Source organism: Platalea leucorodia (assembly GCF_965183815.1).
Source record: "Platalea leucorodia genome assembly, chromosome: 3".
NCBI classification, from domain to species: domain Eukaryota; kingdom Metazoa; phylum Chordata; class Aves; order Pelecaniformes; family Threskiornithidae; genus Platalea; species Platalea leucorodia.
The window spans coordinates 77,748,974-77,768,515 of NC_138825.1; the positions used below are offsets into that span (position 1 = coordinate 77,748,974).

General features: G+C 41.2%; 1 protein-coding gene across 3 annotated transcripts in view; it reads right to left on the bottom strand.

Moving 5' to 3' along the window:
• Positions 1-13,441, bottom strand: part of AFG1L (AFG1 like ATPase) — a 74,115-nt gene extending 60,674 nt beyond the window's left edge. For all 3 annotated transcript variants that reach the window (XR_014227688.1, XM_082307081.1, XM_082307080.1), the window contains exons 1-2: positions 13,331-13,441; positions 5,072-5,295 (exon numbers count right to left, since the gene is read on the bottom strand). Coding sequence is in view for 2 of the 3 variants with exons in the window: in XM_082307081.1 (XP_082163207.1) it covers positions 5,072-5,295; positions 13,331-13,436 (330 nt within the window). In the remaining variant the exon portion in view is untranslated. The remainder of the gene's footprint in view (positions 1-5,071; positions 5,296-13,330) is intronic.
• Between the last annotated feature and the right edge of the window lie 6,101 nt (positions 13,442-19,542).

Sequence of the window (19,542 nt, forward strand, 5' to 3'; positions counted from 1 at the left end):
AAGGTCAAGATGATGCTTATATAGGCTCCCCACCCCCCTGACATCATACAGATTAGGAAACTAATAGTATCCCTTGAAGACTGGGGTAGAGACATCTGGGGTGATCCCAATGATAGCGAGCCAGAAGATGACAATCCTTTCTTTGTTCCCCACAAATCCTCCTGAATATGAAGCCAGACCTGTTGTTAAAACAGAAGGAACTGTGGGACATTGTGGTGGTCATCCATGACATACTATGCAAACCATCCCCTGGGATCCGTTGCAACTGACAAATTTGCAAGAGAGATATAGCAGAAAACCAGGTGAAACTGAATACTTGTGGCGAGTATGCCTAAGTGGCGGCGACTGAATAATGTTGAGTGAGGATGAAGCAAATGGCTACTGGGGTCTGGGAGTTTTCTTAAATTTAAGACCCGACAAATACACCCCATTCTATCACCAGCCAAGCAGCTTATTGGGCTGGAGGAATAGACACCACGGAGCGAGGTGAACCCGCCATAATCCCCATTAAATCTCTAAGTGAGTTCTCTACAGCCATCACAAAAGCCACCTGCATACAAGCCATGCACAAATGAGGACGCCATGATGTCCCACTATCTGCTACAGTAGATTTCGCAATGTTAAAACCACTGATTAGAGGAGCCCCGGCAAATCTTAAACCCTACCTAGTTGCAAAACGGGATGAGATTAAAAGAGATTCTGAATATAATAAAAACCAGGGCAATAATGCTCCTAAACAACTCCCTAAATGGGCAGAATTAATGCACAGCATCATTAACTACGGTCGTGAAAAAGCTGATGCACCAGCTGAAAAACAAAACCTGAAGCCCCGTGGAGGAGATCACAAAGTAAGACACATGAAACAGGGAACAGAAACTAGAACAAAGGGAAACAAAATTAAAAACCACAGAGTTTCGGGAACAGAGGAATGAATTATGGAGGAATGCATTAGGCCTCGGCATTCCCAGAGCTGGGATGCAAGACCACCCTACTGGCATTATCTTGAGTATGACTGAAGCATTCCAGAAACGAGATAACGGTGAAAGGAAGAAGCATATTTCAACTCCTCCGGTGCCAGTCCCCAGAAAGGGAGGCAACCCCCTCCTCCCCATTAGGGAGGAATTGCAGGGCATGAAGTCAAAAAACGAGTAATGCCCAGAAGGCAATCAGGCCTGCCTGTCCAGAAAGTGGAGGCTTAGCAATGGATAAGTGACGATGGCCCACACAATTTAATTCCAGTTGGTCCTCAAGGACAATTGATGACGTCTTTAATAGATACAGGAGCACAAATTTCAGCACTAACACAACAAGATGCCAAGAAGCTGGGCGTGCGATCCAGATGGCAAAGAGTTACGATTACCGGTGTGAATGGAGCAAGTGTTGAGTGCCAAACTGCCAGGGTCAACTTACGACTCCTGGGCAAGAAGTGCATGGCAAATACTCACTTTGCAATTAAAGATCATCATGAAAATATTTTAGGTTTTGATGTTTTAAACGGATGAACCTGGTGCCTGCTGAATGGCTCAAACATCCATCCCAACCCCAGCAGAAACTGGGAGGCTCCAGCGTGGGCACTTTGCACAGCCCCTGCCCTCCCCGAGTCAAAAATCAGCTGTTTTATATCAATAAACATATTGCTGCTTCTCTCTTATGAGTGAAGCACATCACTCTTTCTGCGACATGGAACTGGCGAATAAGTTCCTCGAAGATAGCAGAAGAGAAACAAAGATGTTGTGATACTACTTCTCCATCATGAATCATTATTTGATTTAATTACACAAGCTAGCAGGGTTTAACAGATTTACACAAAACTCACTGCTCTCCTCCTTTCTGGGGTTTCGATGTACAGCACAGTACCAGAGTGCTCAACCTGGTTATCAATATTCTTAAGATTTCCACAGGGACACCAAGCTCTAGAAGAAAAACCTCAAACTGCAGCAACACTTATCCCAACATTAAGTAGCTCTCTACAGCTGCTTCTCACTGACTGTGGCATTAGTTCCCAGGTATCAGCAAGCCATGCAACAATTTTTAAAAGCTGGATTAAAATTAAAGCATGGAATTGAAGCAATGTTAAATGAAAGAGAGAAGTGCTTTAAAGGAACTAGTGAAAACCACATTCTCAACCCAAAAAGTGGCATTTGACTTTTTGCTTTTAAGAAAGTGTCAGTCAGGCCGGCTTTACTGTGATTAGCACTGTTATACAGGGACAAAGTAGCATCACAATTTCCTAAATAGAATAAGATTAGTATTTGTTCTCTGCAATAGAGATTTTCTTCCCTATTCATGCTTCCCAATCAAAGAAACAGTAAATAACAAACCCACATAATGCTTGATCTACAAAGCCATTACAAGACACCTGCTCTAACAACTATAATGATTCAGGGCACTCCAGTTAACACAAGTCAGCTCTCAAAACTATTCTCAAAGGCAGCACTTTTAGAACAGAATATCCAAATGTCCAAAACAGTTTACCAGAAAAGATCAAAATGCTCTGGCCTACTGATCCTCAGGTTTGACAGTAAGACCAAGGCCTTCATCATAGCATTTTTTCTAAAGAATAAAAATGAATAAAAGTCTGGCAGTATGTCCAAAAGATAATGTAGGAGCGAGCCAGATAACTGGCTTTCTTTTCAGTTTCTTCCTCTTTCACAATCCAGGTACAGTGTTCTAAAGACAATTTTGAGATAAGCAATTTAAAAGATTACGAGCCCAACACCAAAGCTTAATAAGAAGCTCAGACAGATGAAAGTAAAAAAAAAAAAAAAAAAACAAAAAACTTTTCACATCAAGCATCCTCAAGATACAAAACTCTGGCCTGCTAGATTACACTTACAGAATTAGTTTGGCAAGCTGAATCCAGCTTGATCTCCTCACACTTATGCAAAAACAGTTCTTATTCAGGCACACTGCCATATTGCTTTGGATAACAAAGATAAGCAATAACCATTTTTGAAAGAGGAAATTTCTATTTGTTATTTGGTACTTGCCCAAATTGAATCGGGAGGCTGGTTTAGACTCAAGAGTTAGCCTACAAAGGCATCAAGACAACACAGACCCACAGGCACACACTGACATACAGTATATGTAAGTGTTTTAAAATACCATAAACATATAGTTTTCAGACTGTATCCATCATTTCTACACGGGTTTTATGTTTTTAATAACTTTAATTAAAGACATTCCGAAAGTAAAAAGATAAGTAATGTGATGAGCTGACCCGCCAGCCAGAGAAGGCAAAAATATACCTGATAGGCAAGCATGTGTCCCAGCGCTCTGCATCCTGCTATACCTCCCTGTCTGAAACAGCCACATTTACAGGTATAACACGGGCCATTTACAAGTATAATACTTGTTCTCACACCAACATTCTCTTCTCTACTTTTTTCATGCCTTGAAGCTAATATACATCACAAGAACCTTAGTGTGGTAACTTGTCATTTGGTGCCTAAAGGGCAGAGGACAGCATGTCATTTAGAGGCACTTGAGCCCTAAATGGCTCCCCTGATCTCACGCTACATCATTTAGGCTTGCCATGCAAACAAAACACAGTATTTGTGCCAGGTAATAGGAGAATTTGGGGTTGTAATGGGAAGTACATGGTTAGGTAACAAATTCAATAGAGTTAAATATTTAGATTTATGCATGAGATGAGGTGTGTTGCACAAGGGATGCTGGGAAAGACTGGCATAGAGATTTATTAACAATGTCTGCAGCTGACGGCATACATTGACTGTAAATGTGAAAGTTACTTTTGATGAAAAATAAAAACAAAAGCAGCGCAAGAGAAAAAGGAAAACACTCAGTGGCTGCTGGGAAGAGCAGTGACAGCTTCCAGACAGCCTCCTCTTAGGTGTAGGAAGGTGTCTCTCCAGTGCAGGCAGGGAAAGTGAAGATAATGATGGCAATTAATATTTTGCCATGCTTTTTTCCCAGGACTATACTTTTATCAGACTCAGTCAAACGTCCTATTCTTCTTGTTTCCTCTCACCATGTTTATGACTATTTGTGCTGACCGGAGTATGTTAATCAGGTGCAAATGAAGCATATTCCCTGGTCGTTCAGCTTCTGTGCACATCTATGATTGCCTAATATTTACCAAGTAATTAAATGTCTTATCTACTTTGCTGGGCACTATGTTTGGTTTTCTGGGATATAAACTCAAATGTACACAAGAGGCAAGGAGAACTGGCGGGGGATTCTCACACCAGTTCTAGTTGCTTCTCACGAGAACCTGCCATAACAACGCTATCAAGATTTGCAGGTGCAAGGCCGCAGGAGCAACGATCTGAGAATAACAGCTCGAGAACAAGACATGAAAAATACTGCCACAGAGGCTATGGAAAACACTGCGTCAACAGCTTCAGGGAAGAGTTACAGAGCTGCAACGGCAGGCTACTAGGATTACTAATGCTAAGGCACTATGGTTGCTAAGGCGCTGTGCAACAGGAATATGTCTGAATTTTTGTTAGTACTTTGAAAAGGAGCTGTGATGCCCCCAGAAACACAAATGGCGTGCAGATCACACCTCTTCCTTCTATTCTCACCTCACCTGGACACTAACAACACTGGAAAGAATGGACATTTTTTTAAAAAGTCATGTCTGATCTATATTATAATGTTTTGCAAAGCTGAAGTATTTAGACTCTGATGGCTAATTTCACTTATGCTCACGGAAGATCTGTTAGAACATAAAACATCAGTGTTCATTACCTGCAACCCAAACACACACATGTTACACCAGTGCTTGAGAATTAAAATCTGGTCTAGGCCCCTGTCCTATAGCCAGATGACATTTCTGGAAAGGCAGACGGTGGACATAACCAAAATCATATCAGATTTTCTTAAAGAATTATGTCAATAATATTTAATTTGGTTACTTCTAGAGTGCCACTGGAATTTTACAAACCAAAAACCAAAGAACAGAGATCCAAACATGAACAATGATCTATCTGTAAAGACCCAGCTACAAAAATAAGACTCATGTTAATGACAGAAATTTATGTATTTTAAGCACATTCTTATGAGCAAACATAAATGCAAAAAATATTTTTATCATTATAAACCTCACCTTTGAGAAAAGATTTTTTGAACTGATGCTGTAGCCTTTAAGGCTCTCATGCAACTTCTGCAGGTGCTGCACAACTCTTCTTTGCTGCTCATCATTCCTCAGCTCTTCTTGCTTAATCAGAAAGTCATAATGTTCTAAAGGTCCACTGCAAACCAATAAGGCTCTGGCATTAGCATCTTTAAGAGTACCAGGGACTGTCTTCTCATCTGCCTGAGCTGTGTATGCTGTAAAATGCAAAGTAGATTATTAATAGAGAAGTTTTGAAAAGCATCCTCTTATATTCATAAACAACACATTCTCAACAGTTTACACAAAGACATATTACTTACCTATACAACCACTAGAATATGTTACCCCTTTGTTTTTCATTAAATCAACTAACTTTAGTAGTAAACACCTCTATTAGTATGTTTTAATATTTATTTTTATTATTAACAAGCCCAGACACTAAAAAGCCCATCTGGAGAGTGGTAGGATTTGGATGAGCTGTTGCAATGGAAGTTTTGACTTTCCCGCCACCCCCCCACCCCCACCCCCCCCCCAAAACTGGGGCAAAACCATTTAAAAATTCCAAAGTGCATTTCTCTGAATAGATTAATCCTTCAGAGAGAGGTGGGCTAAACTAGACAGAAAGAATGTAAAAGCCAGCAAACAGGAAACCAAAACAAACAGGAGACCAAAACAGAAGTTATGTAAGTGAGTTGAAAGAGTCAAAGACCACACTAAGCAAGGGAGTAGCTATGAAGCCCTGCAATGCCACAGCCTGCTCCACTGGCATTATCTTCTGCCTAGAAGAGACAGGGCCATGCCCAAGCAGGAATTCTGTTGTGTTTTTGTTTTTTTAAAAAAGTCAGAATTGCTAGACATAAAACGAGATATAACTAGGAAAGGAGAGAACATACAGCGTTACAAAGAAGGCTTGCTAAATCAGTAAGATCAGAAACTTAACAATGGAATAGACTGAAAAGATATTTAATATCTTCTTTGCTTCCACTGTCATTTAAAAGGTTAAGTATAGTCATGAGTAACACAATTTATAGCTATGATAAAAGAAATAGATTTGAGTAGGAAAAACGCATATCATAGACTACAGTTAGATATTTTCAACATTGTGAGATCTAAGGAAATTCATCCCTGCGTGTTTTAGGTAAGTTTCCTAAGCAACACAATGGCTTTTAACAGCTTTCTTCGAGGCCTCACTGAAGGCAGGTGAGGTTCCAAAATACTAGGAAAATGAAACAATTTTTGTCTTTAAAAAGGAGAGAAAGGCAAATCCAGAAATTCATAGGTCAGTCAATACAACTTCAAAACATTCAAAAATACTGGAACAAGTACAAGCAGATTTTTTTTTTTTTTTTTTTTTTAAATAAAGCACTTAACAAGATAACAAATAAAAGGCAACACCAGCTCCTCAGGAACAGCGTGAGATCAACAAGTTTTCCTCTCTGATCAGGTAACATGCTTAGTGGGTAGAGGAAAAACTGCTTAATTGCAGTAACACTTTTGTCACTAGGTCACATAGCATTCTCATATATGAAGTAGGAAAGTAAGTTGCAAATGAAATTACTTTTGAGCAGGTACAAAAACAGCTAGAAAAACTACATGTAATGAGTAGTTGCTACAGTTAAACTAGGTGCATATTTGCAGCAGAGTTTCAGAGAGGGCTCAGAATCTCAGCTCGGTGCAATCCGGAATTTCCATGCACGATCTGTACATGACAAAATAAAGTACATGGACTGGGAATACAGATAATGGCAAGTCGGGTGAGACTGAAAATACGCTGGAAGGCAAGGCAATTCTGACAAACTGGACATGGAATCTAATACAAATAGGATGCAATTCAACAGGGACAAAGTATGGTGCTTAGGGGAAAATAAATAACTGAAGAAATGGGGAATGACCAGCTAAAGAGCAGCTCTGCAGAAAAGCATCCAGGGGCTACACTGGATCACAAACTGACAGTGAGACACCATCGTAACACTATTAGAGGAAAAAATAAAATAAAATAAAAAAACACAGGTACCCCAATGTATACACATGAGGGGCAATACAAGCACACATGGAAAAAAAACCTGTTCTGTTCAATACTGATATAGTCTGCCCTGGAACACACTTTTCAATTTTCACATCATATTTCAGGAGAGGTATGAACTAAATGGGAGAGTGGAAGATGATTTAAAGGACTATTTGTTAAACCATGGGTCACAACCCACAGAGAAGTCGTAAGAGGCACAAGAAGAGTTTTAAATTGTTGTAAGAAACATAAAATTAATATAGTTACAAAAGAGAAGGATAAAACTGAACAACTGTATAAAATTATGCTTATCTATTGCAAGTAACACCTTAGTTTCTCCAAAGCAAGACAGTCACTGTTTACATCTGCAGCCAAAAATTGCACTAAATTCTCCCACCCTGAAGTAACTGAGTTACTGCTATGATTTAGAAGTAATTAGCTCATCTGTAGCTAAAGAGATCACATAAAGAGAGTCGAGTTCAAAGTCTGTTATTGCAAAAATTTGAGTAAAACCTTTAGAGAAGACTAAAGAAAAAACACATAGCTATGTCCAGATACATACAAGGCACTAAGAAAAGGAAATAAACTGTATTTATAGTTACCTTAATAACTGTAATTAAGGTAGTGAAATCGATTAATAGTCTAGATGTTGTAAAACTTTCATTAATGGGGAGTGAATTTTAACAGTAAGTTTGACAAAAATCTGTCAGGAACAGGTCAGCAATACCTGACCTGACTCCAAAGGGAAGGGGAAAAGGCATAAATGATCTCTCAAAGTTTTTTCATCTTGTTTTCAACCATTCCACTCCCACATAAAGTCAACTTCAGTCCTGTGATCTGCACCTCTAAACTATCCATGCCTTCATAATGTGTAGAGCTTGACGGTTCTAAGAGCTCCAATGTGAGGGACAGCCAGTGCCCCATTAAAGACACCAGTTCCTACTGCTTACCCTAAGACTGGAGAGAAAAAAAAATAAAAGCTGATTTAGGGATAAGAAAGGGTTTATGGCTCATGACCTTGCTAGCCATGGACAAAGCACACCAGTAGGACTGCTCAGAAGCATGTTTTTTGTATCGGATTACATGTACTTACAGCTAACCATCCCAGGAGTGGAAGAAAATACTTCGTCATTAACAGATGACAGAGATGGAGAGTATGTGCAAGTGATGACAGAGGGTGTCATGGGAAAAATTACTCACTGTTCTCCTAAAATAATATTGAACGCTAGGATTTAAATATGATGGGGGTACACTATAATACACTACCAGGAGACACACAGTAACTGGTAAGTGACAAACTGAAACTTGTAGCTGCAAAATAAAGGCATATGCTCTTAAAAAGTGTGTAGAGCTTGTAGAGGTAAGTCAACAGAAGACAGCTATTCAAATGATAAACTACCCTAAGAGACAGAAAAAAATGTGGGTCTTCCCTTCTAACCTGCATTTTGTGGGATAGATTGCAAAATCATTCATACAACTATGCTTCTATAGTAATCTATTCCCGAACTGATAAAGAAAAGGAAACTTTAGAAATTTTAATACATAGCAGAGGAATACCAGGCAATTACCTTCCATAATTTTACTTCAAGGAAACTACTGTTAGAATAGGAATCACCTGCGATTCAGTGCATTAACTGTAGTCCTACAGCCTTCTCCTCCATATTGCAAAAGATGGGCTTTCATTTATTTCTTCCTGTTTCATTATCTAATCTTTGTATTATGTAAACTGTTACTTGATTTTTATTAGCTCCCTTCTGAAATCTTTAAGCGCCACACACAGAAAAAACATCTTCTATCTCTATGTAGCATTCTAGATACAACTACAGAAAAGCGCAGCATTGATTCATTATTCACCTAGTTTTACATAAAACTGTAAAACTACAGACATGCATTTATCCATAACCTATCTTTCCCGTCTCCAGGGTGCAGGACAGTGTTGGATATTACCACATTTAGCCTCACATTCACTGCTTCTTTAAGAGTTGCCACCAGGTTGCAACTTTTTACTAAATTCCTGTTCCCAAAACATACATATTTAAGCATAATCTCACTTTATTTCAAGCCATAAAATTAGCTCATGGCATTTGCTTTTCTGCTTGCCTATCCGAGGATCACAGACAAAGTTGCAGAGAAGACCTACTGTGATACACACAAAAAAGACCTGCCTTGGAGAAATCCAAGGGGAAAAACTCATCGGAGAAAAAAAAAAAAAAAAAAACTTATTAATGTATAAATGCCTAATGAAAATGCCAATCTGAAATTATCAAGATTTCCTTTAAAGTGAGGAACTTAAGACACTTTCAGTAAACTGGCATTAATTTACCACTGCAAAGACAAGTGCCTACATAAAAAAATAGAAAAAGTGTTCTTAACTCCAGGGACCTTCTGCTCTGGATAAGAGCAGCAAATTGGAAAAACCCATCAGTATGTTGTCGAGTTTTGCTACTGCCACTTAGAACTGATGTCTGAGATGATGCAGGAAAAAGGCATGCAAGTTTCAATGACACTGCTTATGAAAGCAACAGTCACAGCTGAGGCAGGCACTAGAGTTATTTATGTAAGACGACAATCTGAAATGGAAGCTAGGTCAAAAACCGATCTTGACAGCAGCCAGGAGGTTGAGAGCACAGAATGGTAACTGAGGTAAACATCTCTTACTCTGGTAACCCTCATTTCTCTTCCTAGTAGTTGGATTTCATTATGTAAGGTTTTGAACTGTGATGTCTAAAATCTGTCAGAAGAGAATTCCCATGACAAAAATCCTAGCACATCCTTGTCTCAACCATATTTCTGGACCTAGGAAAAGAACTTGGGCTTCCCTGACATGAATTTCATCTTTGCTATCTTTCCATGACTGCAGAAACTGACAACTCTTTAATTTATTAATCTGTGAGTTTTCAAGTAATGCAAAAAGATTTAATGTGAATTTAACATGATTATTCACTTCTGGGAGAGAAAAAGTATTATACTTCCACAAATGAATTCAAATTTGGTCTTCAAGATCTCTTACTGCCATCAAACTAAACACCTTTTAAACACATTATTAGAATTTCAGACCTTTAATAGGATGAAATATAAAGAACAAAGAAAAACCATGACAGATAGATAATATCCAGCTAAAGAAGCAAAGATCAAACAAATGGAACTGAACTCCTTTTATTGCAAAAGGTAAGTCATGCTTCAGATTACAATATTCACCTCACTAGAGGGTCACTCACAGTACACATGAAAATGTCTATTATTAATTCTGGAAACAAAGTTGAAACAAGCACTTCAGGGGACTGATGATGAAAAAAATAAAATCACCTTTAACCCTTGTACTGTATGTATGCTTCAAACCACTCCATCATGGAAATGATCAGAAATAGTTTTCATTCATGGAGATTAAGGCTGGAAGACAACATTGACCTTTCTAAGTATAAAGGAAGTTAAATTTATCTAATTACCCCTGAACTATGCTCAAGAATTGTGTTTGATTACAGCATATTTTGAAGAAAATGTATTCTGAAGACATAAGAGATGGAGAATTAACCATTTCCTATGACACTTTGCTGCAATGGTTAATTACTGTTTGTCTTAAAGATAAAAAAATATTTCCAACTAATAGTTGTTTGAGAACTGCATCTAAACCAAACTCACAGAGGTTACAACTGCACCAAAGTTAATGACCCCAAAATCACCCAACTGCCACCTTTGCTGACAGTCACAATCAAGAAGCTGGAACAGCTTCTGCTAAACCAGTGTTAAGGCACTGTACAGGAATCACATCTGTTTCATTACTTACTTACTTCATTACTGCTCTGCAGACAGAATTCCGCCTTGAGAGCTTTTCACAAACACTGGAATTTGTGTGGTGGGAGAAAAAAAAGGTAATAGAAATCAACTTTTTAAAACTGTCTTGTTTTCAACAAGCCAAGCTGAAGTTCAGAATATTGGAGTTGGGTCACAATGAAGCCAAACTGCTTCAAACCCCCAAACCCTTAATGTAAAGCTGCTAAAATTGCCTATGAAACACAGCTGCCATGACAGAAGAAGGGGACTTTGACATTAGAGGGCACTTTTATCGACAGGCAGATAGCGCTATCAGATACCTCGCTAAACTCGTAATTAAGCTGATAACAGAACTGCTGCAAAATCTTTCCTTCTCAGATGATACCACAGTGATGGGGAAGGGCAACAGTACAGTCTTATAGCTCCAAAGGTTATTTTCCTGCAGGAGAACGGGAGTGAAGGTAGCAAAAGGTCAGAAAAGACAATTTTTTTGCATGCTAGTACCTGTAGATAACAATAATGTTCTCTTGTATCATCTTTTATTAAATATATGTGCAAGTTTTGCAGAATCAAACAGATAAACTGCCCCATGGTGTACAGGGATTTGGATGACTTAAGCACATGCACTGAAGTTAAGCATATACATAAACCTGCAGAAGAACAGAGACTTGGCATCTAAGCTTCTCAGGAAAGAGATCATATGTTGGTTATAAAGCAGAAAATACATTTATAGTCCTATAATAACACCAAACAATTGCTCCTTTCAAAATATTTTACAATGCCTAATGAGAAAAATGGGAAAGGAGGCCATCTGAAAAAAATATTTACTTTCCAACACTTAATAAAATGCTTAGAAAAGCAAAGTCTGACCAGCCGGGGGGGAAGGGGAGGAGGCTAAGTTATCTGCACAAATAGGCCAATATCATGTAAAAACAAATGAAAAAAAAAAATACACCTGCTGAAATGAGCAGTTCAAATCAGATGAGACAGGCTGCAGCTGAGATACAAGAACAAGGACTGTCCTCCCACCTTTATCTCATTAGATGACCTTAAATGAATCACCGAACCCATATTTAGCCTTCTTGCAGTCCACTCATTAAGGCAGTATATGAAGCAGTATTTAAGCTTCTAGAGAAAGATATGAGTTGGAACTAGAATCTGCTTTTTTACGTACATGCCCGTGACATTATTCCAAAATAAGATTACGTGTACTATTTCCGTGCACACCCCATTTAATCTGACCTACAGATGAAAGTAGAAAAAGACAGAAAAGTTTATTGGCGAAATTGCAACTTTACACAAATACTGCTTGTGAAGTCTTTTAATTAAGGAAGCGGTATAAAAGTGCGGAAAGCAAATCATAAAACCAAATAAAGGACTATAAACCAGTGATCATAAAAACAAGATTATAAATGAATTCAGCGATGACTGCCCACACCTGCAGATGTCCTCAAACAACAAATGTAAGGGACCACCCTCCCTTTTAACATGGAAGCTGAAGAACTATGGCTAAAGCCACTGGATTTGCTCTGACAACTTTTTCAAAATGGTAATAAAAAACAAGCCACACAAATGTAAAGCGTTGGACCAATACCAAATGAAAAAAAAATCCAATACACTATAGTACTAACTCATTTAATCAGCAAATCTATTTCCAGCCTGTTTTCCTTAGGATGTACAGATGTCCCACGGTCACAACGCAATGTGCGTACGTGAACATTTATCAGCCCTCCCGGATCTGCTGACTGACTTTCAGGCTTCTGGCACCCGCCTGAACTCAACTGAATTCCCACACTTGGGTCAGACTGGTGGAGGGCGAATACCGCTCGCTAAAGAAAAAAGACCTCTGCTTCTAACTAAGCCTCAAGTTAACAGAACCTAGTTCCCCATAAACGTGTGTATTACGCTGACTTTTTACGTCAGGCTGCCGGACAGAGCGCAGCTCTACACGCAGGAGAACCCTTATGGGGAAGAAGCCCCCGAGGCCGCCGCAGGCACGGCGACAGCTCCGGCAGGCGCTGGCGCACTCGCCGCCCACCAAGCTCCCGAGGCAGCCGCACCGCACCGAAGCCCTGTTTACCAGGGGAAAGCGGCATCGTTCACTCGGGCAGCCGCGGGGCCGTTCACGGATCCCCCGCCGCTCCGGAGGAACGGGGCCGACTCCCGGCGCCGGCCCCCAGCCGCGCCGCCCGGGGACGCGGGGCCCCTCCGGGGCTGGGCCGGCCGAGAGGCCGCCCCGGCCTGCCCCGGGCGGGGGAACGCGAGGACACGGACGCGAGGACGCTGCCGCCTGCCCCGCCCGCCCGGCACCGGCAAGCCCCCTCCCCTCGGCCCGGCCACCCCTCCGCCGGAGGGGAGACCCGCGGCCGCTCCACGGTGCCCTCCCTGTGCGGTGCCCCGGCAGCCTGTCGCTCGCCCTCCCTTCGCCCGGCTCCGGGCCGGGCCGGCAAGCCCCCTCCCGCGGCGGTACTGACCTCTCCGCAGGCCGGCGGCCCGCGCCGGTAGCAGGCGGGCGGCGCGCCGCGTTGAAACCCGCAGCAAGCAGCGCGCAGTAACCAAGGGCGACACGGGCGCCGCCATCTTCCCGGCCCGGCCTCCGCGGCGGGGGCGCGGGGCGCGCTGGGAAATGGAGTCCCGCCGGCCCCCGGGGCGACGGCCGCCGTCCTTCGGAGGAACAGGGCCTCGGCCGGAGCTGAGCGAGTCGTTCCAGCGGGGCTCCCCGGCACCTCTCCCCCCCCTTGCCCCCCAAGCCGAGCCGCAGGCTGTGAGGCGGCCCCTGGGGAGCCGGGCGGCGAGCAGAGGAGGCAGAGCCGGCCGCACCCGCCCGAGGGCCGCGCTCCCCGCCCAGCCGCTCCGGCCACTCGGCACAAACCGCGCTTCACCGACCCCCTCAAGTGCCACACGGGTGCCCTCTATATAGTACCTTACTGCCGCGTACGCGCACTCAAATTTTCCACGCATCTTCATTACCGCCTGTAATTTGTATCGTGTGGCACCGCGGCTGCATCCCATGGAGCAGCTTTCAGGCCAGCCTGGCTGTCACTGAGGAGTTTTGGCAACTGAATTCGCGTTTGTCGACGATTTCTAGCTTGCGTTATCTTTAAAAGCATGAACCATAAAATATTAAGGACAAATATTTGTAAAATATTAAGGACAAATATTCCTGGCCAGAGTTATAGCCTGTCTACACACTGGCAGTACAACCACTTTTATGCCTGTGAACATACATTTAAACTGTAACAGCAAGATATGTTAACGTAAAAGCAGATTTCCCTGAAGATAATGCAAAACCTAGAGGCTAATTCAGCCCTGCATGGCTGGCGTGTGCTTAGCACGCAATAAGCTTTGTCCTTGGCGGTGTCGGTTCAGCTACCCACCTGAGAGCGCCTCGTTTGGCAGGCACCCACCCGGCTGCCTTACCCAACCACCTCCATCGTGACTACGAAGCTCTTCTGGCAGAGAGGCACAACGCAAAAAGCCTGTGCTCCCAGGGAAAGGCGGTGGCACTCGGGAATCGCTACCCGTAATACTCGCCCGTTCGCTGCCTGGCCCTCCGTTCCCATCAGAAACGCACCCAAAGGTCAGGATGGGGCTTCAGGAGATGTTGCCTGCAGAGCGCATTGTGCAAGAAATAGATAACAAAATGTCTGCTCGTGGTAAAAGTACAAAAGAAATGCTTTACCTGACTTTAGCGTTTGCAACATCATCATTCCTATATCTTATTCTAGAGTTAAATTTCTGTTCAACGTGAGAACGTGAACAAGCCATTTTCACAGACTACTATTCAACTTTTTTTTTTATAAGGCGTATAGCAAAATGTTCCATCAGGGCACTACAGAACTGCTTGCAAACAAAAGCTGATTATATCCTAAATAGTAGTGCTAATTTTTAAAATAATATTTTTGATACTGAAAATATTAATGGTGATTAAAGTTATGTTCTAACATGTTCAGCTGTTTTAAAATATGTAGTTGCTCCAGACACATCTTCAGTGCTATTCAGTACCTAATTAAGTAGTGAACTAAAGTGCCAATTTATCACATCTTAAAAGAGCTGTTTTCAGTGCATTTTCTTTCATCTTTCCTTTATTGAGCATTTATTGGGTTCGCCTCATTCCAGCATGTTACAGCTATCAACACCTGTGCCCATTTACGAATGAATTCCAGTACAAATCATAGTGAATTGAATAGACGTCTCAAAGATGCATCACAATTGTTGCAATATTTTTAGAAACTCAAACAAGGAAACAAACAACTTCAGTAAAAGTGATTTAAATAACAAACAACTTATCTTTATAAACAGCTTATCTCCTTGAGAACAAAGAATAAACACGGCAACAAGAGCCATTTTTTCTTCCATTATTAACTCAGATCACAATACGAATGGGTGAAATGTCAAGAATAATTGGAGAAAATGACAGCATAATCTTCAGCAAAAACATCTGATTTATTTAAATTGTGACTGTTTTTTTTTTTTTAACCTTGTTATCCAAGGCAGCATAGAAAAACTTCCCATTTGGGTCTATTCTGACATCTTCTACCTAAGTGAATAAACCCTCTGCAATGCTATGAGCCTTCTATACACTGGCAAACTCTGAAATGCCACCATACAGTGTATTGCACACCCCAGGAACTCAATCTCCATTGTCTGTAAGCACTTGGCAAAACCACGTTTTGGTGTTAACCTAAACGAACAGGACTTTCAAGTATACTTCTGCAGATTAGCACGGTTAATGTCCTGCTACAGATACAGATCCATTCTGCGGTACGTTTGTATACCTCATTCCCTGTACCTTGTCCCTTTGCTCACCCCCAAAAATGTGACATTGCAACTTGTTCAACCCAGCTGCATTATTAGTCTGCCAGCTGGCCAAAAGTATAGGCAGTCTTTAACAGGAATAAAAATCCGGGGTATAATAAAACCCCTCCAGAGGCCCCCTCTAGCCTCTAGTGGTATGGACTGCACTCCTTTTAGACACCCTGATGTACTGAAACCTACGGGATGTGTGTGTCCAAGGGTCTTTGGGTCTCTGCCAGAGCCTCTCTGAGTTTCTCCAGAAGGAGGGCTGGGTTTACCTGCCTGCAAGGCTCCAAGATATTCCCACCGTGGGAAACATCTTTGGCTCTCAAACATAAACATACTTTTGATATGGAACTGACCATTCAGCCTACTCTACGAAAATGGATTTTGTGGCTAGTTTTCATCAACACGGTTTCCATCAAAAGCCATTTTCCTGGGATTATGTCAAAACACTCTGGGGTAAACTTGATATTAACCTCATCTATTTTGAGCCAATCAAATATGCTATTAATAGTCTACATAGCTTATAAAGCCTCATATTAATAAAGCTGCATGAACGTACCCAAACTTACGGACTTAAAGCCATTTTCACTATCTGTTCACAGCTTGCATTTCAGTCAGCTCAAACAGCTCAGTGTGTTAGAAATTCACTGCAGTTTTCCAGCTACATGGGCACCACTCATCATCTCTCGGAACAAGGAGTTCACAGTAGAAATGAATGCCGTGAGGTGGTGGATGACATTTTAAACATTAAGGAATCTAGAAGTGTGTATGAGAATCATCCCTTGTTGAAAGGGATAATATTGTGTAAAACGAGAGAAGAGGAACTGAATACAATAGTTAAATCAGAATATAAATATATATATATATATATAAAATTTGGATATTACAAATTATAAGCTTAATATTTTTATCTGGCAGATAAGTACACAATGCAGATACTCAAACACCATGTTTCAAACCACTGGCAGCTTAATGCAGGGATCAGGAAGTCATGTTTCCACATACAGCATTGCACAATCAGTTCAATGCCTTGTGGGTTTTGCCTTATCCTGAGTCAGCATTCCCCACAAGTTTTAACAAAATATGCCTGTGTTGACTGAAATGTGTTAACCTGGGCACTTGTCAGAAGGCTGGAGAGTCCTAACTGGATAATAGAGAGATTTGTTTTCCCTTCCAGTTAAATGTGGCTTTTTCTTTTAAAAGCAAAGAAACAAACAAAGAACTACTTGAGAGGTATTACTATACCAAATTTAAGAATTAATCATCCATTAATACCTGCTTCATGCTATGAGGCTCTAGTATTCATACAGCCACTTGAAGTTATGCCAGAAAATCTTTGTGTCATAGTTGAATAAATAATGAGTAGTAACAAATCCTTGTGTACCTAATCTCTTGGTTGTTACTCTAAACGCTTGATTTCTTGCATCTAATCTTTGGACCTATAAACACAGCTGACCTCTCTCCCTCCAGATTTGAAATTTGGCCCAAAGTTCATGTCAGAAACAGAATTAAAACTTTCTTTTCTGAATTTATGCTCACCTTTGTCCTGAGAGAAGAACCTTTCTAGCAAGCAGAAACAACTACAGAGAGCGTAACTCTGTAGTTACACTCAGTCTCATGGATCGCAAAAAACACCCGAAACCCAATTCAAAATAAATGCATTTTCTGAGGGCTGGAAGGAAACGAGGAGGCTCACAGGCCTCTGATCTTCCCCCTTCTTTCTCTTTGCCTCATTAGCCAGTGTGGCATGCATGCTTTTACATGATGTAACAGGGGGGGCTAGTCATGAAGCAGGGCATCTTCCCCTTTGTCTCCCAGGTCAGAGGATTTGTATTTAACCTCAGTGAAAAAAAACAGATGGGAGACCTCACCAAATCACTGTAACCTTCATACTTACCAATGCTATTGGGCACTAAAACATTCACTGCCTGCACCTTGCCTCCATAGGGCTCTCCACCACCACTTATCTCTGTTAGGAAAGGCAGACAGAACAGCAGTGCTAAGATGGTATGCCGTGAGAAAACTATTGAACTTACACCTCACTCTTAGTATTTACCCAGCGTGAGAATAAATTATACTCTTGATTCATCATAGGCTCACCAACTACTACACAAACGTACAGTATTAGGCGCTTCTTTAGTTTCTTTGGAATAGATAATGAAACCAGGCTTGGCCAGGAGGCAGACAATATATTACACTTAAGACAATACCAGTGCTCCGCTGTATTTTCACATTTGCAGTCAGATGTGGTAGCATAGGTTGTGTAACAAACAAAAGCTTATCCAGATGCATGCATATGTAATCCCAGTAGAATTAATGAGTTTTTTCTTGCCTTGCTGCAAGACCAGTTTAATAACTAGTATAATTCAGGTAAGGCTCCTTTTCACTCCCACTTCGTAAAACCCTGTCAGCTTAATTTCTGTTTATAATTATAAAGTGAATAGTTGGCAGCTATTAGCAGAATGAAAGGAAGTATAGATGGTGCACTAGGAAGGGGGAGAAATAATACTGGAGGAGTGATGAGCAGGAAATTTACAGAAAAGTTACCAAGCAAACCACCTACAGCATACTGGTTATGTGGATGGGCTATTTTTGTACCTTGGGTTCATCTCTGCTTTCTGGTTATCTTTTTATTAACGTAGACAACTGCTAACCAAACTTGCCGGATGTTAGTTTTGAGTCTCTCCAATGCGATCTGTAGGCAGCCTGCCATTTTACCTACTGCCTAGACACAGATTTTTAGAAAAAAGTATAGCTAGCTTTCCTACAGTCTCATTCTAGCTGGATAGTAATGGAGCGTCACCAGAACTCTTTCATAAGGAAGGAAGGAAAATTATATATGTATTTAATCATGGGAGGGGTACTGTTAACAGATAAAAAAAATCTGGAAGACCTCTATGATAAGAGTCATTTAGGAATATTAGCCACAGGTTAATATAATTTCTATTCACTGATGTCCTAGGTGCATCAAGAAGGTAAACATTCCACTTCTTTTGGCAACATTTCTTTTACCATAACACACCATCTACATGAACCAGGTACTGAAGAATCAAATACTTTATGTCTTGGAAGGGAACAATTCCATCAGTTCCCCTTCTCCCTTTCTCTCATTCTCTTTTGTTCTTTCTCTCTCTCTTCAAGTTACTAAAATATTTTTTTTTAATTATTCGGTAAACACAATTTTCCTTTCCTATCCTTTATGAATGAAATGTGAACAAACTCCTAATCTTTGTAAGCTGTGAGGATATAAAATCTGGGCCAGTTGGTTATACTGCTATTAAATGCATATCATTTGTGAAAATTCAAGAACTTTTAAAAGCTTTGATGCTACTAGAGACAACATTGCCACCTTGCTTGCAGCTTGGGTCAATAACCTAGACTTTGTTTTCAATGCAGAGCTTTTGGTAGGCATCTGCTCCAGCCTACGTTTGTACCTGGCCGATTCCTTTTGCCTAACACCTTGCATATACAGCATTTCCTACCCAGTCTTTTCATCCTGGCTCTCACCACTTCAGAGCTCGATTGTGGCATTGCCTTTTTCCTTGATCTCGATGTGTAGAGTTTCATTCACGTCCACTGACAATGCCGATGCAAAAATAATTTCTTATTGTCTTACACCGAGACCGAGGTTATGTTTCTGGCTGATACACCAACCCAACCTACCTGGGGTTCCCACCCGTCATGAACAGCAATCCTTCCTTTCTGCACTCTTTAAGGGCCACAGGTTAAAAGCTGCAGCCGGGAGTAATGCATTATTATTGCCATGCGTTGTTAAAACCTTCTTTGGTTTTAAAAAAGTCGGTTAGATTGCTGCTGCGCTGACTGAACCGCATCGCCGTTGCCTGTCTATGATCCTGCTACCGCCTCGACCTCACCGAGGGCC